Below are 27,134 nucleotides of genomic sequence, written 5' to 3' on the forward strand. Positions count from 1 at the left end.
AAGGAATTCATGAGTAGTGTATAATTTGAAGGAATTGTATTTAGCGTATTCTTTATTTACTCGTCTTCTTTTTCAATTTTTTTTGTCACTTACCAGTTCGGTGTGCGCCATAGATGAGGGACCATACCTGGGTCAACAGACAGATTGTAGGAACCATGTTTCTTCGATTATATTTTTTTAATTCGGCAGGCATTTCGCCTCACTTATTTCCCCGAGAAATTGGGCACTTATCGGCACCATCTTTTTTCTCTGTGTCGCATTTCCGGTTTTTTGAAAATTGCATACACGTATCTATATTCGAAACGAACAGCAAAAAAAAAAATGTAAATTAGAACGAGATAGCGCGCGTTGTACCCCCACCTGGAGTGTTTTGTTTTTTTTTCAGTTCGACAGCCGGGTCGAAAGTACGAATATTACGGCACGAGAACAGATTAGGAGTACAAAGCACACGTTGACGATATGAAGTGTGAATAATTATAACATAGTAAATAATACGCAGCAGCACAAAATTACAGACACAGTTATGCAACATAATCCTACACATATGCGCTACGTAAACTGAACTTCAAATACGAAGGTACAAATCCAGAATAAGCAAGCACGTGTATGTGTTTGCGTGCGCGTGAGCGCGTGCGTGTCATCACTGCTTCATAAAAACGCACAGAGAGCGAGCGTTCATGGTCTGTTGACCTCTCTTTGTATGCAGCTCTTATACCGGTAACAGGAATATAACAACCACTAGCACACGTAACAACATTCATTTAGTCGACGCTCGTGATTTATGACTATGATCACATCAACCGCTGAAAACTTTGATAAAGAGAGAAGGCCGACTCAAGCGAGTTATCTCCCGCGTAGCTTAAGCTGCTGATATCTGCTGCGTAATGGTGGTCTTACCGCCACACATATCCTTTGTGGCACGCATTATGACCTATGCATATAAATGCATGAAATTTACAAAATCTTATGCCTAGGAAATAGAGACCAATTCAAACAAGTGTTGGAATAAGTGTATTTTACAGTTAATCGTGATTTTACAAACATAAATCGTTACCTAATTATTACACAGTCAGTCTTATATATTTCTTCATAAACCGAATTCAACGAACCACTCATCTCACATGAAATAGTTATCTGCTGGTAGCGAGCATTTCTAAAAAAGGTTAAAGGAAAAACAGATTTTGATAATCCTGTCGATGCGCCCCGCGCGCAACGTCTCGTTAAACAGAGTACTGCCTTCACCAAATCCACCGTGTGCACCAAATATTTCAACCATAAGTTATATAAAAGCGACAGGAACGCTTAATTTATCATTAGCGTAGTGTTCATAGCCGCTTCCTTGCCGAGAGTTCACAGAAATGGCAAGAGAAAGTCGCGTCTCCGAACGAGGACGCCGCGTTTCAAAGGGATATATACACATACACACATAAAGAATTATGCCTTAAGGGAAGTCCTAAAGAAGAAGGCAATAAACAAGAAGCAACGCCTGTTAACGTACTAAGCTTGCGTGGCCTTTGTCGAATGCCTTTTGCTTTGCATAAAGTGTCTTGCCATAGCGGCATACCTGCACGAAAGCCGCTGCGAGGGCTTTAGCCTTGGCGTTTGTTTATGACCTTTGGGTGCACGCGCCAAGTTTCGAAATGCCGTTGGTCATCGCATTTCTGCTTATACACCGGGCGATATAGTAGAGCTGCCGGAAACGATTGCGCTGACGCGCTGCACCGGCCATAGATTCTTGGAGGACTGACTCTACATCAACGACAGTGACGTCAACAACTTCGCAGATTGACCGGCTCATTGCGACAGGAGGTCAAACAAGGATCATGTTTGCGCAGCTGCTGGTCATCCTGGCTGCTCTGCTGACGACTCCTGACCTAGTAAGTAGCAAATGACGTACTATAGAGCTCAGTAAGAGCTACACCCACACGAGCGCGTGCCCGGGCGCTTTGCGAGGTTATGCAGTGGCGCCGTTCGTGGCATACCTTCGAGTAATCGGGAGAGAGTTCGGCTGTCCCTGCGAGCGCACATCGCCCCCACTTGCTTGCTTGCTTTCACCCTCGAAGTTATCATTTATGAAGCTAATATGACCACAGCACAAAGCGCGGGTGAGCGTGAAAGCAAGTACAGGCGATGCGCAATCGCAGGAACAGCCAAATCCTCGCATGATAACTCGAAAAACATGTCACGATCGGTGCAACTGTACAACCTTACATTGAGCTTGGCCACGCGCTCCCGCGGTGTAGCTCATAGTGAGCGCGATAGTACGCGTAAGCCTCTTTATGTAATAATAATAATATAATAATAACAATAATAATATAATAATAATATAATAATAATAATAATAATAATAATAATAATAATAATAATAATAATAATAATAATAATATAAATAATAATAATTCGGCAGATCCCACGTACCGTGGGAGTCGATGTTATGCGAAGCATGCGGCGGGTAAGTGACTGTGGCGTAACTTTTTTTACCGAGCGACACGTTACAAATGACGCTAAAGATTTCTATGTATTTATATACGCACACATATATATGTTGAAGAGTTTCATATGTGTTATATAACCATTTGTTTACGGTTGGGTAACGCCGCCAATGACAACGTGGTTATTACCAACACCACACGCGGTAAGCTGATATGTAGTGCTTATACGTGTCCCGAGACGCACGCGCGTTTCACGAACCCGTGTGCATGTGTGCAAGAAGTTCTTGACAGTTCTTGAACAAGGGCATCATCACCGTGATCAGTGAGCACAAGCAGCTGGTCATGACTTGTTATAGGATCCGGTCCGGATCGTGGTGACGACGGGTCCATGTGTAGTGAAGTATGTCGTATAGTAGAGCTGTTGGAATTCGTGGATGCCTCGGTCATTTCGTCGACATTGTCTATCGACAGAGCCGGCGACATGTCGAAACCTGAAGCCACCTTTCACGTTGGTGAGGCATAGGCCGTCGAGCTGGTAGGCCCGATAGTGCTACGTAGACCAACATCAGTGGATGGTGTTTGTCCTATTCGTAGACTACCTGGGCGTATGTGGCCTACGTAGCCTAGTCTACAAATGGCTGTCAATCAATTTGACATTATCCTCGGTCAGCATGAGGCCTCGCCCAGCCTGTTAAGAAATGAAGAGGACACTTCGTCGTTCTGATGGACGACGAGTGCACTTTACGATGCGGTGATGTGATATCATATGTAACTTTATTGTATTCCTCCGGGGTCGAGCAATGCTTCAATATAGCTTGCTGAATCATAGGAATACAAACGTAATGTTTATTAGACTGCTATAAAAGCTGAGCCAACGCTGGAACTACAGACGTCAATCTGATATGACACCCGTATCGTAGGAGTACACATCGTAGGAGTATCATGTAGTGTTTATTGCTTTTGTAAATTAGATAGTCAGCACCACAACCACAATTGACGTTGCACCGATATTACGCCTGCGTAGGCTGTTTTTCCAAACCAATTTATAGACCTGACGTGGCTCAGTGGTAGAATACCTGATTGCCACGCAGAGTGCTTGGGTTCGATTCCTGCTGGGATCCTAGTTTTCATTATTTCCATTCGTGTGTCAACGCTGCCGATGTTGGTTTTACTTAACTCTCTAGCATTTAAGTTACCAATGTCTGTTCTCGCCGTTCCTGGGTAGACAAAAACTGTCAATCACCTGTGGCGCATACCCGTACACCACGGCCCGTGGTAAACGGGTATGTGCCACACGTGTCTAGTGGAAAGGGTTTGACGACGTACACGACAGGATTTTAACGTTATTTATGTCATGACCCGGCGTCATATTCGTCAAATCCTCTTACCCTCCCATGCAAATTTTGGTCAATACCAAGTTAAGGAGGCGATCATGAGAGCGCCCAGACGTAGGCGGCTAGATAGATAGATAGATAGATACGTAGATAGAAACGCTCAAAGTGCCAGAGGTTCGCTAAGAAATGCTTCGCATTAATAATAATTGCTGGAAGTGGCGTAAATCCAGGAAAATCGCAAGGGGGGACACACATCTTGCCATGACGGTCCTGTTGTTTTATAAATATACGTCTTATTTTTAATTATATGAATATTAATGTCATGCTTGAAGATAAAATTCAAAAAGAACGAGCATGGCTTCCCAGATCGCCTAATTTCACTGCGCTATTGAGAATTCTCGGAAACGGACAAACGACAGTTGAATATTTAATACAGTCCTATAAAGCTAGGTGGGATGCAACACAGATACACTCTAAAACTTAACAGGCGTCAAACAAGTTAATGCGCTATACTTAGCTGCCAAGCAATTCAAGTATATTGTTTGAAAGATAGATATCAAGGGGGGCACTTGCATAGCATGTACCCCCCAGCCTGTACACAAGGGGGGTCAGGACCCCCCTGACCCCCCCCCCCCTTTGATTTACGGCAGTGATTGCGGGGGTTACGTGCCAAGACCTCGATTGCAAATCAGTTCTGTGAAATCCCGCAAGGTGGCCGAAGGGTTAAATAAAGGGAAAATGATAGAACAATCGCCCGGAAAGGCGTTGGTCCCGGGTTCGATCCCCGGACGAGGACGAATTTTTTGGCAACTAAGAAGTTTTCTTTCTTAGAAATCCGTATGCATTTACTTGTGGCTTCGTGCTACAAACGGGTGGTTGTCAACTTCTCTTTCTTACCCCCATATAATTATCAGGAACGCCGTAGTGAGGGACCCCGGATTAATTTGGACCATCTGGGTGTTCTTTATAACGTGCACCTAAATCTAAGTACAGGGGTATTGCATTTCGCCGCCATCTAATTGCTGCCGTCGTGGCCGGTAATCGAACCCGCGCCCTCTAGCTTAGCAGCGCGACACCATGAATTTGTCAAAAGCGTGCTCGTCAAATAGGTACAGTTCTTATGCGCGTTGAATGGCATATCTTCTATTATTGAAGTAATGCAACGGAATAAAATTCGACGATTATTTACTGCAACTTGGGCTTTATAAAGCAATGACAGCGGGAATGAACGGTGACAAGGAAACCTACGCAGAAGTAGCGCCGTCTCACAGCTCTCCGTTAAGCCAGCGCCCTGGGCGTGACATTAACATGCTGAAAAGGGCCTTCACACGTCGCACGTTTACCGTGCGTCGCTGATTCGTGCTAGTGTGATACGCGCTCTGTTGTTTATTTACTGCAACTTGGGCTTTATAAAGCAATGACAGCGGGAATGAACGGTGACAAGGAAAATCTACGCAGAAGTAGCGCCGTCTCACAGCTCTCCGTTAAGCCAGCGTCCTGGGCGTGACATTAACATGCTGAAAAGGGCCTTCACACGTCGCACGTTTACCGTGCGTCGCTGATTCGTGCTAGTGTGATACGCGCTCTGTTGTTTATTTACTGCAACTTGGGCTTTATAAAGCAATGACAGCGGGAATGAACGGTGACAAGGAAAACCTACGCAGAAGTAGCGCCGTCTCACAGCTCTCCGTTAAGCCAGCGCCCTGGGCGTGACATTAACATGCTGAAAAGGGCCTTCACACGTCGCACGTTTACCGTGCGTCGCTGATTCGTGCTAGTGTGATACGCGCTCTGTTGTTTATTTACTGCAACTTGGGCTTTATAAAGCAATGACAGCGGGAATGAACGGTGACAAGGAAAACCTACGCAGAAGTAGCGCCGTCTCACAGCTCTCCGTTAAGCCAGCGTCCTGGGCGTGACATTAACATGCTGAAAAGGGCCTTCACACGTCGCACGTTTACCGTGCGTCGCTGATTCGTGCTAGTGTGATACGCGCTCTGTTGTTTTTACTGCAACTTGGGCTTTATAAAGCAATGACAGCGGGAATGAACGGTGACGGAAAACCTAGTAGCGCCGCACAGCGTTCCTGGGCGTGACATTAACATGCTGAAAAGGGCCTTCACACGTCGCACGTTTACCGTGCGTCGCTGATTCGTGCTAGTGTGATACGCGCTCTGTTGTTTATTTACTGCAACTTGGGCTTTATAAAGCAATGACAGCGGGAATGAACGGTGACAAGGAAAACCTACGCAGAAGTAGCGCCGTCTCACAGCTCTCCGTTAAGCCAGCGCCCTGGGCGTGACATTAACATGCTGAAAAGGGCCTTCACACGTCGCACGTTTACCGTGCGTCGCTGATTCGTGCTAGTGTGATACGCGCTCTGTTGTTTATTTACTGCAACTTGGGCTTTATAAAGCAATGACAGCGGGAATGAACGGTGACAAGGAAAACCTACGCAGAAGTAGCGCCGTCTCACAGCTCTCCGTTAAGCCAGCGCCCTGGGCGTGACATTAACATGCTGAAAAGGGCCTTCACACGTCGCACGTTTACCGTGCGTCGCTGATTCGTGCTAGTGTGATACGCGCTCTGTTGTTTATTTACTGCAACTTGGGCTTTATAAAGCAATGACAGCGGGAATGAACGGTGACAAGGAAAATCTACGCAGAAGTAGCGCCGTCTCACAGCTCTCCGTTAAGCCAGCGTCCTGGGCGTGACATTAACATGCTGAAAAGGGCCTTCACACGTCGCACGTTTACCGTGCGTCGCTGATTCGTGCTAGTGTGATACGCGCTCTGTTGTTTATTTACTGCAACTTGGGCTTTATAAAGCAATGACAGCGGGAATGAACGGTGACAAGGAAAACCTACGCAGAAGTAGCGCCGTCTCACAGCTCTCCGTTAAGCCAGCGCCCTGGGCGTGACATTAACATGCTGAAAAGGGCCTTCACACGTCGCACGTTTACCGTGCGTCGCTGATTCGTGCTAGTGTGATACGCGCTCTGTTGTATTTACTGCAACTTGGGCTTTATAAAGCAATGACAGCGGGAATGAACGGTGACAAGGAAAATCTACGCAGAAGTAGCGCCGTCTCACAGCTCTCCGTTAAGCCAGCGTCCTGGGCGTGACATTAACATGCTGAAAAGGGCCTTCACACGTCGCACGTTTACCGTGCGTCGCTGATTCGTGCTAGTGTGATACGCGCTCTGTTTTATTTACTGCAACTTGGGCTTTATAAAGCAATGACAGCGGGAATGAACGGTGACAAGGAAAACCTACGCAGAAGTAGCGCCGTCTCACAGCTCTCCGTTAAGCCACTGGGCGTGACATTAACATGCTGAAAAGGGCCTTCACACGTCGCACGTTTACCGTGCGTCGCTGATTCGTGCTAGTGTGATACGCGCTTGTGTTTATTTACTGCAACTGGGCTTTATAAAGCAATGACAGCGGGAATGAACGGTGACAAGGAAAACCTACGCAGAAGTAGCGCCGTCTCACAGCTCTCCGTTAAGCCAGCGTCCTGGGCGTGACATTAACATGCTGAAAAGCACGTCGCACGTTACCGTGCGTCGCTGATTCGTGCTAGTGTGATACGCGCTCTGTTGTTTATTTACTGCAACTTGGGCTTTATTATTTACGCTGCAGCGTTCTGGGCGTGACATTAACATGCTGAAAAGGGCCTTCACACGTCGCACGTTTATGAAGTGTGATACGCGGTTGCTGTTGCAACTGGGCTTTATAAAGCAATGACAGCGGGAATGAACGGTGACAAGGAAAATCTACGCAGAAGTAGCGCCGTCTCACAGCTCTCCGTTAAGCCAGCGCCCTGGGCGTGACATTAACATGCTGAAAAGGGCCTTCACACGTCGCACGTTTACCGTGCGTCGCTGATTCGTGCTAGTGTGATACGCGCTCTGTTGTTTATTTACTGCAACTTGGGCTTTATAAAGCAATGACAGCGGGAATGAACGGTGACAAGGAAAATCTACGCAGAAGTAGCGCCGTCTCACAGCTCTCCGTTAAGCCAGCGTCCTGGGCGTGACATTAACATGCTGAAAAGGGCCTTCACACGTCGCACGTTTACCGTGCGTCGCTGATTCGTGCTAGTGTGATACGCGCTCTGTTGTTTATTTACTGCAACTTGGGCTTATAAAGCAATGACAGCGGGAATGAACGGTGACAAGGAAAATCTACGCAGAAGTAGCGCCGTCTCACAGCTCTCCGTTAAGCCAGCGCCCTGGGCGTGACATTAACATGCTGAAAAGGGCCTTCACACGTCGCACGTTACCGTGCGTCGCTGATTCGTGCTAGTGTGATACGCGCTCTGTTGGTTATTTACTGCAACTTGGGCTTTATAAAGCAATGACAGCGGGAATGAACGGTGACAAGGAAAACCTACGCAGAAGTAGCGCCGTCTCACAGCTCTCCGTTAAGCCAGCGTCCTGGGCGTGACGTTAACATGCTGAAAAGGGCCTTCACACGTCGCACGTTTACCGTGCGTCGCTGATTCGTGCTAGTGTGATACGCGCTCTGTTGTTTATTTACTGCAACTTGGGCTTTATAAAGCAATGACAGCGGGAATGAACGGTGACAAGGAAAACCTACGCAGAAGTAGCGCCGTCTCACAGCTCTCCGTTAAGCCAGCGCCCTGGGCGTGACATTAACTTGCTGAAAAGGGCCTTCACACGTCGCACGTTACCGTGCGTCGCTGATTCGTGCTAGTGTGATACGCGCTCTGTTGTTTATTTACTGCAACTTGGGCTTTATAAAGCAATGACAGCGGGAATGAACGGTGACAAGGAAAATCTACGCAGAAGTAGCGCCGTCTCACAGCTCTCCGTTAAGCCAGCGTCCTGGGCGTGACATTAACATGCTGAAAAGGGCCTTCACACGTCGCACGGTTAGCGTGCGTCGCTGATTCGTGCTAGAGTGATACGCGCTCTGTTGTGCGCCACGGCAATGCCGCCAAATTTCAGCCCCATTCCTTTGTTGTTGTTGTTGTTGTTGTTGTTGTTGTTGTTGTTGTTGTTGTTGTTGTTGTTGTTGTTGCTGCTGCTGCTGCGAGGTTTTAAGTCGTACGACGTAAGAAAACCCTGCCTGTCTTCTACTATTTCTACACTCATTCGGCGCAATGAATTCCGTTCGCGGAAAGCGTTTGTCTCCGTCGTTGCTAGTCTTCGATTCGTTTCCTCGCGACATCCTTTTTTTAAGTTAGAAGTAGAAACTGAACGCCGACGACGCATAAAAAGAAAACAAAGACGTTTCGGTTCCCACACGGGAACCTTGTTTGCAATGAAGATAAATGAAAACCGAGTCCGCGCATGCACGTTTCAAAACGTGGCGCAAGCACCGCGTATACACGCGCTAAAAGTTCCCATCGTTGTGATTAAAGGTGCCCTCAGTTTTCTGGATAATCAGCGATGCAAGACGAAGTCGCGAAGACAAATTCCTTTCTTTGTAAATGATGTTACAATGCCTCCCCCCGACCAGGTAATGTTCCTGCGAAGTGTAGATTTTAAGCGTGGTCCCGTTATTCTTGGTGGTTCGCGAAGGGGTCATCTTCCTTCTTTACATTTTTTTCACCCCAGTTTCATCATCATCATCATCATCAGCCTGTCTACGCCCACTGCAGGGCAAAGGCCTCTCCCATGTTCCGCCAATCAACCCGGTCCTGTGCTTTCTGCTGCCACGTTATACCTGCAAATTTCTTAATCTCATCTACCCACCTAATTTTCTCCCCGGTTTAGCGTATCTTTAATCATGGAACAGGAACAAGGCCAAGTTTGACCTCTACCCAAGACTTCTCTAAGCGTAGCCAGTTACTCACTTTCCTCATTATAACATTAGTTTTTATGGTGAATATATAGGGTGTTTGCACTTGACGTCATCCGCGAGAAGCGCTAGCGGCGGGGTCGCCATTTTGATGCTCCGCGCACTCGCCGCACGCGCAATGAACTCGCTGCACGCTCTGTATCTGAGATCCGTACGGCACAAACGACTAGAGACATCTGGAACACCTCCTGCACACCGACGCACGGGCATCACGGAGGGCGTGTACGAACGGACCTCCAAGATGGCGTAGCGATGGTGTTGAAGCTTTGCGGATCAAGGCTCAGTGCATACCCCCTATAGTCTACATAAATAAATTTCTTGGCTGTGTCACAGAAAGTCTGAGGGCCTGTAGCCTTCAAATTTTTTCATTTTTCAATGTTTCAAATGTTTCAAATTTTTTTCCTTCAAATGTTTTTCCGATGTTATTGCTGGCGTCCCCAACTCACCGCTTCATTCTTAACAACGCAGCCTGCTTTCAAGCAACAAATCCACGCGTCCTATGAATAACAATACGAGCAAATCTTTCTCTCTTCTATCTAGGCGAGCGGCTCGGATCGGAGGCCCTATCTACAACATCTACCACATGACGAACGCCATCTGGCAAGTGGACGAAGGTATGGAGCTGGGAGCCAACGCCATCGAGTCTGACGTCACATTCGACAAAGATGGTACCGCACTCTGGTTCTACCACGGTGTGCCGTGCGACTGCTTCCGGTGGTGCCAGCGTTACGAAGAAGTGCCAGTGCTTTTGCGGTATCTCCGACGGACCACGGGTAACTTTCTTTAACAATGAATAATAATTGCTGGGGGTTTAACGTCCCAAAACGACGATATGATTATGAGGGACGCCGTTATGAGGGGCTTCGGAAATTTCGACCACCTGGGGTTCTTTAACGTGCACCTAAATCTAGGTACACCGGCCTCAGGCATTTTCGCCTCCATCAAAAATGCGGCTGCCGCAGCCGGGATTCGATCCCGCGACCTTCTTAACTATGAAGATTACTTGTCAGGCTTCAGTTAGCATTCTTCTCGGGCAAAATAATGAGCACTGAGATCGGCCTACTTGGCACTGATTCATAGATAATGAAATCGCAATAAAGCAAATAAAGATCGATACCACGAAATAACACATGATGCGACTAAATTAGGACTGAAAATTGGGCTAATTGGATTTGGTTCATGGTGGAAATAAAACCTGCGCAAACACAGGAACAGAAGAAGAAATGATCCACGTGTTTGCGCTAGTTTTCTGTCCTACACGACGTAACAGAATGTATGCTATGTATGCGCGCATAAGTTGATGCAATCGGTGGTGACAGTGCGTACATTTTTAAATGTTCTTGACACACATTTACACGCGTGGAGACTCCCCTGGCGATAGTAAGTCTTCTTTGTCTCTGCTGTTGCCATTCTGCGCGGGGCTAGCCGTGTATACTCGGTGTTTCCACGCATTAAACTCTCATTTCAGCGGACGCCTAGCCCTTGTTCTGTGTTTTTTTCTTGCACTTTTAGAAGCTACGATACAAAATGATACTTAGGAATAAGTTAATAGTGAAAAATATAGAGAGAAGGAGGTTGTTTTTATTATCAGACATCCTACTCATTGCTCTGGCCTGCTATTCTGCACCTGGGTTGAATGACGCAGAGAAAGAGAAGCTATGAAATATACAGTGACCAATCACGCAGCATTGTTTAGACTGATCCGTCTAATGCACTCATTCGTAACTCGGTTAAAGTAGGGTTTCATGGTGGATGGTTTTTAAAATGAAGGAATGGAGGTGGGCACACCATGTAAAGCGTAGAACAGGTACACCCTAGTTTAATGGAGCTACGATGAAGGGTAAGGAAAGCGCACTTTGAAAAGCGCTAGTATTTAACGCGGATGGAAGCAATAACTTGTGTACAGTCGAAATAAGCAAAGAACGTTTACAGTATAGGTCCAAGAATATCGGTTAATTAACTGCAATTAAGGTATGAAGGTATAGCTTTTAACAAAGAAATACAGGAGCAAGCGGAAACAGACCTAATGCTACGTTTCAACAGAGCTGACGAAAACCTCTTCCCCTGTGAAGGGTGACAACTTCAGCAAAGCTGAATAGTTAGGCAAGCTGGTCACTAATCATCCCAACATGCATGCACCTGTATAAAAGATTCGAAGCATTCATTACTTTATCAAGAGGAGCGCGCTCATACAATTGACCCCGAGTGTGTCTATTAGGTCAGCAACGAAAAGGAATTTCTGCGCATGCCGTAAATATGTTTCCTCTTATGTCTGTGCTTGAAGTTGTATGCCTCTTAATAATAAGTCATTTGCAAGGCAGCGCTTGTATGTCTCATCTCGTATGTTCTTCCATTCTTTACGGCCTGTTTAGACTATCTTGAATAATTAACTATCCCGTACTATTGCCGCTGTGTAGATAAGTGCAGACGACTTCACGCCTGCATTCATACAAGTTTCTTTCTTCCTTATCTCGGCCTTTCTTTTCAAATATCTCAGAGTGCAATGCGGTGTGATCGATAACATTTTGCTGGCTTAATATTTTTCTCAATTCAAAGGGACTGTTCGTATGGGCGAGAACAAAGGGTGCCAAGGGGCTCTATGTTATTGTTGATTACAGTCACTCGAAGCGAAGAGACAATGAAGCCAGACAAATGGGGAACTTAACTGTTTGTTTTCAAATGAACTGCAGAAATATTTAGAGCAAGGTACTAATACAAGTGTAAGAAAAAATGTACAAGACACCGTAGCTGGGAGGTTAAACCTTACGTTCGGCTTTGCGGCTTCCAAAGCTCAGAGAAGGACTTCCTTGCTGTAAGGCATTGTTCCAAGACTGCATGATCCACAGTAGGGGGGAAAAGTAAAATTTGCGTGCCCAGTGGGCAATTAATATTGCCACGTGCGTATCGTTCAGCGGTTTATCGCGCGATGAGGGCTGTCGCTTTTCCTTGCGTTTATCATACTCGCTCAGGGTAGCTGCCCTAAATGATGACGTGCACGTCTTATCGAATTCCGCGATAGACGGTAGGTGGGCGGTGAATGGTCTCATGCCACTGTCTTTAAAACGAGCTACGGGGAGTGAACAGGATTCATTCTTTCTTCTGCATTGTGTTCATTGCTTGTGGCTACATGTCTTGTCAATGTTAAAGTTGCCGTGTTCTTACAAGCAAGCACTTGCAAGAGCCACCGCCCAAGAAGCTGCCAGATTTTTCATTAATAACATCGTTCTGCGTCATGGTGCTCCAGAGGTGATCATCACTGACAGAGGAACCGCCTTCTGCAGTGACCTTATGCAAGCGATATTGCAGTATAGCCAGACCAGTCACCGCAGAACGACCGCATGCCATCCACAGACTAACGGCCTCACAGAGCGGCTCCAATGTACGTAGACGTTGAGCACAAGACATGGGACCAAGTGCTGCCCTATGTAACGTTTGCCTACAACACGGCGTTGCAAGAGACCACACGAATGAGCCCGTTTAGTCTTGTATATGGGCGAACACCTACAACAACACTTGATGCCATGTTGCCGCACGTAAACGACAGTGACGTGAATCCTGACGTAGCTCAATATTTGTATCGTGCCGAAGAGGCTCGCCAACTCGCCCGCGTACGGCTAAAGAGGCAGCAAGAACTAGATGCCCAACACTACAACCTTCGACGACGGCAACAAGAGTGCACTCCTGGTGACCTTGTGTGGCTGTGGACGCCTATTCGCCGGCGTGGACTAAGCGAAAAGCTCTTATTACGCTACTTTGGCCCATACGAGGTCCTACGTCGTCTCAGTGAAGTGAACTATGAGATCGTTCCCGAAGGAGCGTTGCAGCGGCAGCGGCGTAGTGCGCGACCTGAGGTAGTTCACGTCGTGAGACTGAAATCTTTCTACGGGCGGTAGACAATCGATTTAATTGTGTGCCGAATTTATGTGCTGAACTTGAAGTGCGCGTACGCAAACACTAAGGTGTATTCATTTTTTGACTGCATTTTTTTGCACTGTCCTTTGTTTCTCTCTGTGTGCTTTATTATTTGTTCCCATCGAGGCGATGCTGTCTTTTCAGGGGTGGGGGGCAGTGCCACGTGCGTATCGTTCAGCGGTTTATCGCGCGATGAGGGCTGTCGCTTTTCCTTGCGTTTTTCATACTCGCTCAGGGTAGCTGTCCTAAACGATGACGTGCACGTCTTATCGAATTCCGCGATAGACGGTAGGTGGGCGGTGAATGGTCTCATGCCACTGTCTTTAAAACGAGCTGCGGGGAGTGAACAGGATTCATTCTTTCTTCTTTCCTGTAGACGGTCGCTCGCCACAACAGGCACGCTTGCGGCGAAGCCGTTGAGCGATCTTTGTTTTTCGTTGAGGGGGGGCACAAGTTCGCTCCGAATAAAATACGCTTTCTTGTTCCTGTGTCGTCCGTCGACTTCACGTACTTGCCGTACGTGACAATATTTCTAGATTTCACTTCGTTTTAACACTTTGAGACCCTTTGTACATATTTGTGTATACAAATAGTTTTTGCTAGTTGTGTCGACTATTGGCTAAGAAAGAGCTAGATACATTGATGTTTGAATCAAATGCACCTCCTGTGTAATGAATGCGTCTTCTTATAACTTAATTTTGCAGTCTACTGTTCCCTATGATCCCTTTCATGAAGGCTCTACCATGTTCGCGAGCCACATCAAAAGTAATTTTTCTTTGCTCGAAATACCATAAACGAAAACGAGATTGCGCTATATTTCTAACCTGAGATTCAATTCTTTTTATGCAATCACATAGCATGAATGATTTAAGAATCAATAAAAGAAATGAATTTTGGGGGCTCGTTTCTTTGTTTGACGCAATTTTCGTGAAAACCAGCAGATAATAAAGCCAAGGAAAGTATAGGGCACATTAATTGTACTGTTTTAAGTGTATTGTAGTAATCCTGATATAGATTGGAAGAAAGTAAAGTGTACGAAAAGACAACGCAGGGACCGAACCTGCAACCTTCGGATAACCCGCCCGACGCACTACCAATTGAGTTACGGCGGCGGTCGTCTTCTCATCCAATTTATCGGATATTTATGTGCATGGAAATCTGGGAGGGTAGTGCATTGGTAGAGCATCGGACGCGTTATCCGAAGGTTGCAGATTCGGTTCCTGCCGGCGGCAAGTTGTCATTTCGTCCACTTTACTTTCTTCACATCTTTATCACGATTGCTACAGTACACTTAAAACAGTACAATTAACGTCCCGCTTACATGGCTTCAATATCTGCTTGTTTTCTTTAAGGTACAGAACCAATAGATATACAACTGCAATTTTGGTGAAAGTTTATTACAATAAAACATATAATCAACGTATTATGACAGTATTTCTTTTGCAAGTAAATATCGAGTGCCTTGAGGTTATGTTGCATGATATTGACGCATTTATAGACCTTCGACAGTCCGTCTGAAACGGCTTAATCATGAATATTTCTTTTTAGACGGGGGCATATACGAAAAGAGCCTGGCTCTTCTATTCTTGGATCTCAAGACTTCCAGTGTCAATTCAGACAAAAAGTACGACGCGGGCGTCGACATCGCGAAGAAGCTCATGGATCATCTCTGGCTTGGAGGTAAGACAAACAACGTGCTAGCGACGCCACGTAAGCTGACGCGTATTGACCAATAGCAGGTGGCCACCTGGGCAGAGCTCGCGATGACATCTTCAAAGCTTTTCAACTTGTCGGCGGGCTTGGGTTGCGCAACATTTCGAGCGACGAAATTTGTACAACAAAGTGTAGTACGAGAAATGTCTAAGTAATTTTTTATGACACGGGTCAACAGTAAATAGTACTGGATATTTTTTAAACAGCGGAGTTGTTTAAGCTTCACGGAACTCCGTTGTCGTGCCGCATGAACTGGTTGAGCGAGGACCAGCCGCGTTAAGCCCAGTCTAGCTATGCCGAGCCTATGCTCAGCCTATAGCTATGCCAAACCGGCAAAGCCAATAAAGGAGCCTAGTAGACTATAGCAAGGGAGAGGGAATGGGAAGTGAGGGTGAGGAGGAGTGACGTGAAGTTGAAGAGGAAGTAAAGGAGGAGGGGAGGTGGTTAAGCATGGCATATGATTCTATAGTATAGTTTAGCAAGGGGTGGGAAAGGGAAGTGAGGGTGAGGAGGAGGAGAGACTGCAAAGCCTCGCACAGTCTTGTATAGTATAGTATAGTATAGTATAGCAAGGGGTGGAAAAGGGAAGTTAGGGTGAGGACGGGGAGACAGTGTAAAGCCTCGCACAGTCTTGTATGGTATAGTATAGTATAGTATAGTATAGTATAGCAAGGGGTGGGAAAGGAAAGTTAGGGTGAAGAGGGGGAGAGACTGCAAAGCCTCGCACAGTCTTGTATAGTATAGTATAGCAAGGGGTGGGAAAGGGAAGTTAGGGTGAAGAGGGGGGGGGAGAGACTGCAAAGCCTCGCACAGTCTTGTATAGTATAGTTAGTATAGTATAGTATAGTTTAGTATAGTATAGTATAGTATAGCAAGGGGTGGAAAAGGGAAGTTAGGGTGAGGACGGGGAGACAGTGTAAAGCCTCGCACAGTCTTGTATAGTATAGTATAGTATAGTATAGTATAGTATAGTATAGCAAGGGGTGGGAAAGGAAAGTTAGGGTGAAGAGGGGGAGAGACTGCAAAGCCTCGCACAGTCGTAGTATAGTAGAGTATAGTTAGTTGTATAGTATAGTATAGTATAGTATAGCAAGGGGTGGGAAAGGGAAGTTAGGGTGAAGAGGGGAGAGACTGCAAAGCCTCGCACAGTCTTGTATAGTATAGTATAGTATAGCAAGGGGTGGGAAAGGGAAGTTAGGGTGAAGAGGGGGAGAGACTGCAAAGCCTCGCACAGTCTTGTATAGTATAGTATAGTATAGTATAGCATAGTATAGCAAGGGGTGGGAAAGGGAAGTTAGGGTGAAGAGGGGGAGAGACTGCAAAGCCTCGCACAGTCTTGTATAGTATAGTATAGTATAGTATAGCAAGGGGCGGGAAAGGGAAGTTAGGGTGAAGAGGGGGAGAGACTGCAAAGCCTCGCACAGTCTTGTATAGTATAGTATAGTATAGTATAGTATAGTATAGTATAGTATAGCAAGGGGTGGGAAAGGGAAGTTAGGGTGAAGAGGGGGAGAGACTGCAAAGCCTCGCACAGTCTTGTATAGTATAGTATAGTATAGTATAGTATAGCAAGGGGTGGGAAAGGGAAGTTGGGGTGAAGAGGGGGAGAGACTGCAAAGCCTCGCACAGTCTTGTATAGTATAGTATAGTATAGTATAGCAATGGGTGGGAAAGGGAAGTTAGGGTGAAGAGGGGAGAGACTGCAAAGCCTCGCACAGTCTTGTATAGTATAGTATAGTATAGTATAGTATAGTATAGCAAGGGGTGGGAAAGGGAAGTTAGGGTGAAGAGGGGGAGAGACTGCAAAGCCTCGCACAGTCTTGTATAGTATAGTATAGTATAGTATAGCAAGGGGCGGGAAAGGGAAGTTAAGGTGAAGAGGGGGAGAGACTGCAAAGCCTCGCACAGTCTTGTATAGTATAGTATAGTATAGTATAGCAAGGGGTGGGAAAGGTAGTTAGGGTGAAGAGGGGGAGAGACTGCAAAGCCTCGCACAGTCTTGTATAGTATAGTATAGTATAGCAAGGGGTGGGAAAGGGAAGTTAGGGTGAAGAGGGGGAGAGACTGCAAAGCCTCGCACAGTCTTGTATAGTATAGTATAGTATAGTATAGTATAGTATAGTATAGTATAGCAAGGGGTGGGAAAGGAAGTTAGGTGAATAGGGGAGAGACTGCAAAGCCTCGCACAGTCTTGTATAGTAGTATAGTAATAGTATAGCAAGGGGTGGGAAATGGAAGTTAGGGTGAGGAGGGGGAGAGACTGCAAAGCCTCGCACAGTCTTGTATAGTACAGTATAGTATAGCAAGAGGTGGGAAAGGGAAGTGAGGGTGATGAGGAGAGAAAGGAGGAGCCGAAGGCCACGAGCTCCGCTGTTTCCTCAGCCTTCGCACCGCTCGTGCGTAGCTGCCACAATTTCTTTTTTCTTCGAGGTAACAGTACTATTGTATATTACTGGTTGCTACTTGTGATCCCTCTGGTACTCAGCAGGGTTGTCGTTAGGTGGATTCAAAAAGTAGCCAGAACTCGAGCTAAAAGTAGCCAAAGTAGCCATGTTATTTAATTTTATCGCCGAATTTGTAGCCAAACTGAACACAAGCTGTATCATGAGTGGAGTTCTTAATACTGAACGATCAATCATACCATTTTGAATAAGGAAGACCATAGAAAGAAGAGGACAGTTTCCCCTCTTGCTATGTCTTCAAGCCACAAATAAGTTGCAAATAAAAGAATACATTAAAATAAATTCAATGCGTCATGCATATAGTTTGTGTAGAATAGAGAGAGTTTTTCCAAGATATAAAGTATTGTTGGAACATTCCGACCAACAAGTCAGCACGAACATTAAGCGTTGAAGCAGTTTTTTCCTGAAGCTTTGAAGCCGCAGATCGAATTCGATTAGTGGAGCTTACATAATACCAGTCGAGCTTCAGATAGGGACATCTGGTTAAGATGAGCAGTCCAGCTTCATTTTGTCTGTGTTTTAACGCGATAGCGTTAAAGAGCTCGTATCGCAGAAATTCCGCCGTCGGCGTCGGGGCCGTTGGTTGTGAGCGAAAAATCATCATCTTGTCCGTGACCGAAAAATCGAAAAAGCTGCAAATAAAATAAATAATAAAAATGTTGGGTTCGAGTGAGAATCGAACCCAGGCCGTCTCCGTGGCAAGCAGGTGTTCTACCACACAGCCACACCTCTGCTTGGAGCTGCGCTGAAAGTAACTTTCATGCTTCCCAAAAATACGCGTCCTGTATACAGGTGTCACAGTACGAGATGTAATATCGCAGTAATATTGCGTGGTAGAAGCGTACATTGCCATCGGGCGTCACACCATGTCAATATCATAACGACTTGGTGGTTTAAAGACAGCCACCCATTACAAAAGGCACACACATTACTGCGCGTATTCCCTTAAGACCACGTAGTGGGTGCATCGCAACTTCGAAAAAGTTTCTCGCGCATAATTGCTCCTGGTTTAAAGCATGCTACCGATTACATAAGGCACACACCTTAATGCGCGCATTCTCTTAAACACTCGTAGTGTTCTAAGTGCGCACTAGGAACAGAATATCGCTATCGCGTTCAACTCTTAAAGGCGAAGCTTAAGCGTCCCCCAATTTTTTTTTTGTATTTCCTGCAACTGTCGTCGCTTTGTATTCAAGCGAAACTTGCATTGTCAGTGTCTTTGGCGTTGTAAGTGTGACCGCAAAAAAAAAAGGAGGCATCATATGGTACATGCGTTTTTTGCCGCATTCTCAGTTTCGCTTCACGTTTCGTGCACGATGTTAATTGGCGTTTGCCGCTCGTGTGTTCCCTTATTCAATTTCGGCGGACCTGCGGTGAGTCGTGTACATATGTCGCTTTTTTTTTTCAAAAGAGGCAAATCCACTTTTAATTGAAAACACAGTTTTTTGCTACTGACAATATGGTCGGGCCTGCTCCAACAATTTTTTGCCAGTGTGCCAGCGAAAATGCCGGAAATATAAATTGCGGCTGAAATCTATATACCCCGCTATCGTCGGTATTCTGAAGCAAAATTTGGATTTGGCTCTTATAGATTGGAACATTCCATTTGGGTTTGAATGCGCTCGTAAAAGAAGTCTAAATTGCAGCGAATGAACGATATACCAATATGTTGCGACAAAATTAACACTATCCTTGTGCTTCCGTCGGTGCCATCCTTTGTTTCACGGGCGTAGTGGCGATGACTAGACTTGAAGAGCCAGTGGTCCTTCCAGGAAACAGGAACACCATTCTGGACTGTCGGCAGCATTTTCTTGTTCTTGGCACCTATCGGAGTTCTTCAAAATATGCTTCTGTTCTTCTTCATCTTCTTAGCTCGTTTTTTTTTTTTTGCCATGCAGTTTCGGACCTCTTCTTCTTCAATGAATATATCGGTTCCCAGTATCTTCATTTCAGTTGTCTTCTATTGCAAATATACTGTCTTGAAGCAAAAGGAGGACATGATAAAATTCGAAAAGAAGCACTAAAAGACAGAAAGAAATAGCAAAGTCCGTCTCTTACTCTTTATATTGGAGTTTTGCCGTGCAACACCATGTCATTCAGTAAGTACCAACTCGCCCAAGAAAAAACTAAGTGTGGAACAAAAGCATCATAGCAAAGAAACTAGAACACAATTGAGACAGATTGAATGCAGCCACGTTGGTTGTTGCGGTCCCGATTGTTGACACAGCGCTGGTTTAATGGATATGGCTCGGTTTGATTCGAACAGGGTTTGGCTCACTTTTTTTATTCGAAACTGCCTTTTTGAGTTCATGTTACAATAAGGAATTGCTCCATTTTGATTACAAGTATTCTAACAGTGCAAGATAAGTAGGCGCACTTTACGCTCCCATGAAATGTAGCCCAGTTGCAGTTTCTGGATTTGGCTCTTTTTTTTTTGAAAAAAAGGCCACATTAGTTTTTGACGACGCAGAGAAAGGATATACGGAACCCTAGCCATATACTGCTGCGCTGTAAAATACATTAAACTCGAGAGGAAAAACGTTTGCGGTAGCAAGTTTAACCGACGACCTCAAGATCAGAAACTACCGCCTTCTAGATATATAACAGGCCTGCGCAATCTGCTTTTCTACATCGTGTTACTTGGAGCAAAATTTTGATGTCACCGCTTTAGTGACGCCGGGCTTGGCAATGGAAATCTTGCTCAACGTAGCATAGTGCGATAAGGTAGAGTGCAAATACCTGCTGTCTAGGTCACATAGTTTTCATAACCGTGCACTGGAGGGAAATCTAGCGCTAGTGCATATGGGAGCTGCAACGCGTGGCGCTTCAGCCAGCATGGGAATGATGGGTTGTACACGGATTTGCCTAAGCTACGTTCTTTTGGCTTCGGGTGGCCATCGGCCGCTTTGTCGCAAGACGAAGTTTAGCATAGGTTCAGCAGCCCCACTTCACCACCTTAACCCTTTTAATGAATCGCAAGTGCATCGATTTTTGGGGGAGTTGGTTTTGCATAGCAGAACACTTGAGCGCACACTAACAAGGACGGAGGGAGGTTATGACAACACAAGCGCTTTTGTTGTTATCACCTCCCTCTGTCCTTGTTTGTGCGCGCTTAAGTGTTATTTAACCCTTTTAGACTCACCAATTCACGTCAGCTCACGATGAGTCACTATTTTATTCAAAACAAAAACCAAAGCACAACAATAAAAGCAACAAGTGCATTCGAAGCGGCAAGCACGAAAACTAGGCAAATCCATGTACTATACACATTCCCATGGTGGCTGAACGATCGCAGTGTCACAGTTCCCTCTAGTAAATATTGTAGGAAGCTCTATGGTGTAGGTGGCGTTACGCTCGCACACTCCCACTCAACGCAGCTTCTGCACTCGCTTGCCGGCATGCTTGCCGGCCTTGGTGGCCGCTAGCTGCTGCTTCCTCGATCTCTCGTCGTGCAGGACACCGGTGGCATGCGGCGTTGGCACCGCAGGCTGCTGCTATTGCTACTGCTGTTACTGCTACTGCTTGCTGGCTCGGGCCTTCAATTGGACATTACTGCTTTTGAATTCGCAACCCATAAGAAGTGATTAGGTACGTGCCCTCGGACTTTGTCCTAATGTGTCGTAAATGCGTTTCCAGTAAAGTATATAAATATAGGCCATCATAATGATTAAACTCAAATTAGTGACTCAGAGAGATAAACGAGCTGTGGATCTGAAGGCCGTCTAAAATGAAGAAAAATTAATCTTGGAAAGGTAGGGGTCACGAGCCAGAACTTACAAACATTTCTCATTTCAAGAATTTTTTGTTTGCTTGTTGGAGAATCCAGAAAAAAAAATACACCGTACTCCATAGGAGATGGTAACAAAAATAAAATGTCGTACCGGGACCCCCAACAGCTATCACAACGAGCTTGTACAATATCGTAAAAAGGATGTCAAAAGGCGCCGCAGATAACGTTTCAGCTAGTTTACACAAGGTTGCTTCCAGCGTGGTTTTTCATACGAACATGTCCAGTCACTTCTAGCCGCCACCTTTCCTCTTGCGTTGTTTGCTTAGTGCGACACATGCAGCACAGTAGGTACTAACAAAGATGACTGGGAAAAAAATATGAATTAGAAAGAAACAAACATATGCGGTCATGCTTTAGATAAAAGCGCTAACACTTTACAAGTGCACGTAAGTAAATAAATGCCCAGCAGGCCGGTAGATCTTTCTGAACTAGAAAAATGCACTTGTATGAATTTCAGGTACTGTCAATGATACGAAGCCGAGAGGTAATGAAATTAAGAAAACCATCGGGTGTATTTCTTAGCTTCCAGTTGAAGTGTCGTATTTATGAACTAACCGTCGATGTGGGACAAAACCCCAATTGAATAACGTGTTGATGTGCCCCGGCGCGAAGGGCAGAAAAAGTATGCAAGTATCATGAAAGGGCTACAGCGCGCACTGACGGGGACAGAGTGAATAAGCAGGACAGTCTGTCACTTGTCCTGTCACTTTACAGTGTTCAGGCGATTGAAACGCGATACTTGGAGCGCGTAGCTGCTGGCGGTGAGGGTGAGTGCGTTCGTGACGCATTGTGACATGCATCAGGTGAACAGTCTATGGTTCTCGGGGTCGCCGGCGGAGCGCTGCAATCCTTCGTAACGCACGCCCGCCAGCTCCAGCTGATTCGTGCGGCACGGCACGGGGGCGCATCCAGTGTTTTGAAGCCATGGCAAGCAGCGCTCCGTCGGCGCCACCAAGAACCACAGACTGTCCACCGCATTCAGTCACAAATGAGTCATGAACGCGCTCGCCCTCAGCGTCACCCTCACCGCCACAAGCCACGCGCTTCAAGTATCGCCTTGCAATCGCCGAGCACTATACACTGTAACCCTGTCAAGATGCAGAACCAATTAGACATCCACCAAGCCATCCGTGTAAGTATGAGTTTGCGTTTGAAGGGTCGTTGCTGCTTTCGGGCTGTGGTGTAGTCAACGTTCTTATCACGCTTTTGTTGCGCAGTCCCTGTCCAGAAGGCGTTGAACGTTCTCCTGTCCGTGCACAGCGTGGACGATAAGGAACTACTACGGGGAGCCATCAAAGCCATCCACGGCAAAATGCCCGAAATGATCGACAAGATAGGTAACCATACTGAAAAGCAGCATCGCTTCTTTATTCGTTGTTAACGCGAACAGAAGTGTCTTCGTGTTACGATGTCGAAGGAAGAAACCCCAATGCCAGTGAGAATCTGTGCGGATTTCTCCGGTATCTACGGTAGCTCTGCGAGAAGGAAAAACACCGTCGTCCAAGTGAAAGAATGTATACAGCAGGAAGCCATGACGAGAACCCGGGTTTCACCCTAAAGATTACTTCAGCAGTATATAAAAATACTATCCTGCTTGCCTTAATTAGCACCGCGGGACCAAAGCCATTTCAGGACGACTGTTTTATTTTCCCAAATAATTAGGGCGCTGACAAGATCGCACGTTCCCGTTGTATTAATCGAATACTCGCGCGCAATAGCGCAGGAGAACACCAGCGCAGTTGTCTTATGTTGGCAACTATTGGCTGATGTCGACTTGTTTACTACGAAAGTAGGCTGGCTAGAATGGTCCAGCCACCCTACATTGAGAGCCAAGCCAACAGAAGCCAACCTTGGCCTACATTAACAAACAGTGTAGTCAACGTCACCCAACACCATACTGGCCACCCCAAGCAAGGTAATAAAAGGTACTACGGGGCTTATTAGGGCCAGTTGGGAGGAACCAACTCTCCCCAATAGAAAAACGTCGACAGAAAACGAGAAAGGGAGCGAACCACAGGACAGAGACGGACTAAGCGTTGACTTGAGCCTCGTTCACACCGGCGACTAGCAAGGGTCGCGCGTCTGCAGTCGCAAAGCTCTGAGCCAATCACGTGCGCAGAAACAGGACGTCAGCTCATTTCACGGGGCAATGGCAATAAGAGCTATGTGCGATCAAACGTGAATTCTATGGGGCGACGTATATAGATAACACGCAGGTGTGAACATCGGTCGCTTTGAGTCGCTTTTTGACCGCCAGTCGCAAACGGTCGCGTGACTTGTGCTAGTCGCAGGTCTGAATGAGCCTTTAGAACCAAATATGCTGCCTTCTGCGCAATAAACCTATGATTTAAGTCAGCGCTTAGTGTTTCTCCGTCCTGATATCCTATGGTTCGCGCTGTTTCTCTTCTTTCAATTAAAGGTAATTAGACCTAATATATGGCTCACGTTCACCGCAAGTTCGCCAGCGAGTTGTTTGTCGTTGTTATCCGTTATTTGTCCACTTCGAGTGTGGTACAGAAGCTCCCGTAGTCCCATACTCCCTGCCTTTTCCTTTTCATATATTTCTCTCTATTTCTCTCTCCCTCCCGTTGTCCCATGACGTGCAGGATTCGACGTCAGCAACAACGACTATCTGGACAGGATCGAGAACATGTACCGGGAACTCGGCATCGAAGGCCATCGGTGGCAAGGGGACGGTGCCACGAACTGCTACTCTTTCTTGCGACCGGCGAGGAGGATGAACAGCGTCGTCCAAAACCGCGACGCTGGGGAACCGTCCGGCTACGTGGACAAAGCTTACCAGTGGACCATCGACATCTCGCAGCAGCTCCGGCTGTCACTCAGGTGTGAATTCAACTCGCTCTTCTCATAACATTCCCCGCAACATTCTCCGCAACATTCCCGGCAACATTCCCCTCCACACAGACGCTGAGCCATGCTCCCTACTATACCCGGCGACAACTTAAGGAAAAAACGTCAGCTCCGCCCACACATCCTCGGCGCGCCTAAAATAGTCGGGCTAGCTGGTTTCAGCTCTAACCGTATAAGTACTTTTTCTCGTCTAATGTAAGTACTACGGGCATTAAGAGCTAAAAGGTTCGTCGTTACTGCCTAAAACATTACGTTCGGCTGAGAAGCGACGTCAAAATGCCCGTCGAAATTCACCAGGACGTTCAAGTCCCCGACCTAGAACCAGCGACACAAACGTGTGTCTGTATGGAAAAGTCAATTAACTGAGACACTCGAAAAGTGCTTGACGTCAGGAGGTAGGTGGGCAGATTAGATAAGGAAGTTTGCGAGGATAACGTCGCCGCAGCGAGCACATGACCGGGTTAATTGGAGAAACATAGAGGAGGCCTTTGCCCGGCTGTGGACACAATGAGGCTGTTGATGAATAAAGTACCCTTTCAGAATGCCAAAACCACCATACTGGCTAAAAGCGGCCTACGTTGAAATTTTTTACCTATAAATATATAATAATATGTGGGGATTAAGGTCCCAAAACCAGGATATGATTATGAGAGACGCCGTAGTGGAGGATTCCGGAAATTTCGACCACCTGGGGTTCTATAACGTGCACCTAAATCTAAGTACACGGGCCTCAAACATTTTCGTCTCCATCAAAAATGCAGCCGCCGCGGCCGGGATTCGATGCCGCGACCTTCGGGTCAGCAGTCGAGTGCAATAACCACTAGAGTACCTTGGCGGGGTAAATGTTTTTTTTTTTTTAAATGCGAAGCATTTCTTAGCGAACTTCTGCGACTTTGAGCGTATCTATCTATCTATCTATCTATCTATCTATCTATCTATCTATCTATCTATCTATCTATCTATCTATCTATCTATCTATCTATCTATCTATCTATCTATCTATCTATCTATCTATCTATCTATCTATCTATCTATCTATCTATCTATCTATCTATCTATCTATCTATCTATCTATCTAGCCGCCTACTACTTTGTGCTCTCCTAGCCGTTTCGGTATTAGGATTTACACCAAAATTGGTATGGCGAAACATGACTTTATGACGAACATAAATGACAGGTCATAACATGAAAATCGTGATATCCATGTCATGAACGACATGATTTACATGTCACTGTTTTGGTGCCCTTGCGGCCGTTTCGTTAGTTTGCTATATACCAAAATTGGTATGGCGTGACAAGAGTGTGTGACGAACATAAGTGACAGGTCCTAACGTGCAAATCATGACACGCATGACATGCACAGCATGACTTACGTGCCACGCTCATGGTGCGCTGGCGGCCGTTTCGCTAGCCTGATATACACCAAAATAGGTATCTCGCGACGTAACTGTGTGACGAACATAAATAACGGAAATTAACATGAAAATCATGACACGCATGTCATGTACATCATGACTTACGGGCCACGCTCATGGTGCGCTTGCGGCCGTTGCGCTAGCTTGATATATACCAAATTTGGTATCGCGCGACGTGACTGTGTGACGAACACCAATAACAGGTGGTAACATGAAAATCATGACAGGCATGTCATGCACAGCATGACTTACGTGCCACGCTCATGGTGCGCTGGCGGCCGTTTCGCTAGCTTGATATACACCAAAATTGGTATCTCGCGACGTAGCTGTCTGACGAACATAAATAACAGGAATAAACATGAAAATCATGACACACATGTCATGAACCATGACTTACGTGCACGCTCATGGTGCGCTGCGGCCGTTGCGCTAGCTTGATATATACCAAATTGGTATCGCGTGACGTGACTGGGTGTACGAACACAAATACCAGGTGGTAACATGAAAATCAGGACACGCATGTCATGCACAGCATGACTTACGTGCCACGCTCATGGTGCTGCTGGCGCCGTTTCGCTAGCTTGATAACACCAAACTTAGTATCTCGCGACGTAACTGGGTGACTAACACATACCAGGATTAACATAAAATATGACACGCATGTCATGTACAGCATGACTTCGTGCCACGCTCATGGTGCTCTGGCGGCCGTTTCGCTAGCTTTGATATACCCAAATTGGGTATCGCGCGACGTGACTGTGTGACGAACCAAATAACAGGTTTAACCTGAAAATCATGACAGCGCATGTCATGTCACAGCATGACTTACGTGCACGCTCATGGTGCGCTGGCGGCCGTTTCGCTATCTTGATATACACCAAATTTGTACTCGCGACGTAACTGTGTGACGAACACAAATAACCGATTAACATGAAAATCATGACACGCCATGTCATGTACAGCATGACTTACATGCCACGCTCATGGTGCGCTGGCGGCCGTTTCGCTAGCTTGATATACACCAAAATTGTATCTCGCGACGTACTGTGTGACGAACACAAATAACAGGAGTTAACATGAAAATCATGACACGCATGTCATGTACAGCATGATTTACATGCCACGCTCATGGTGCGCTGGCGGCCGTTCCGCTAGCTTGATATACACCAAAATTAGTATCTCGCGACGTAACTGTGTGACGAATACAAATAACAGGAGTTAACATGAAAATCATGCGACCATGTCCATGTACAGCTTTTACATGCCACGCTCATGGTGCGCTGGCGGCCGTTTCGCTAGATTGATTACACCAAATGGGTATCGCGCGACGTAACTGTGTGACGAACACAAATAAGGAGTAACATGAAATCATGACAC

The 27,134-nt window shown here is 46.2% G+C and overlaps 2 protein-coding genes across 2 annotated transcripts in view; both read left to right on the top strand.

Moving 5' to 3' along the window:
* The window catches only part of LOC119398940 (uncharacterized), a 495,264-nt gene that overhangs the window by 35,910 nt on the left and 432,220 nt on the right, over nt 1–27,134 (top strand). The window lies entirely within an intron of this gene.
* Nucleotides 10,163–24,363, top strand: LOC119398937 (dermonecrotic toxin SPH-like). Its single transcript, XM_037665752.2, has 4 exons — nt 10,163–10,367; nt 15,055–15,186; nt 22,689–22,808; nt 24,078–24,363. Exons 1-4 carry the CDS (start codon nt 10,178–10,180, stop codon nt 24,341–24,343), a joined length of 708 nt encoding a protein of 235 aa, XP_037521680.2. The 5' UTR covers nt 10,163–10,177; the 3' UTR covers nt 24,344–24,363.

This window comes from Rhipicephalus sanguineus, chromosome 7, assembly GCF_013339695.2.
Source record: "Rhipicephalus sanguineus isolate Rsan-2018 chromosome 7, BIME_Rsan_1.4, whole genome shotgun sequence".
NCBI lineage: Eukaryota > Metazoa > Arthropoda > Arachnida > Ixodida > Ixodidae > Rhipicephalus > Rhipicephalus sanguineus.

Bases quoted from the DNA above. Each gene is read 5' to 3' on its own strand.
- LOC119398937 (XM_037665752.2), top strand. From the start codon at position 10,178: ATGACGAACGCCATCTGGCAAGTGGACGAAGGTATGGAGCTGGGAGCC. The intron at 10,368-15,054 runs GTAACTTTCTTT...ATTTCTTTTTAG, and splicing joins GTATCTCCGACGGACCACGG to ACGGGGGCATATACGAAAAG. The intron at 15,187-22,688 runs GTAAGACAAACA...TTTGTTGCGCAG, and splicing joins GGATCATCTCTGGCTTGGAG to TCCCTGTCCAGAAGGCGTTG.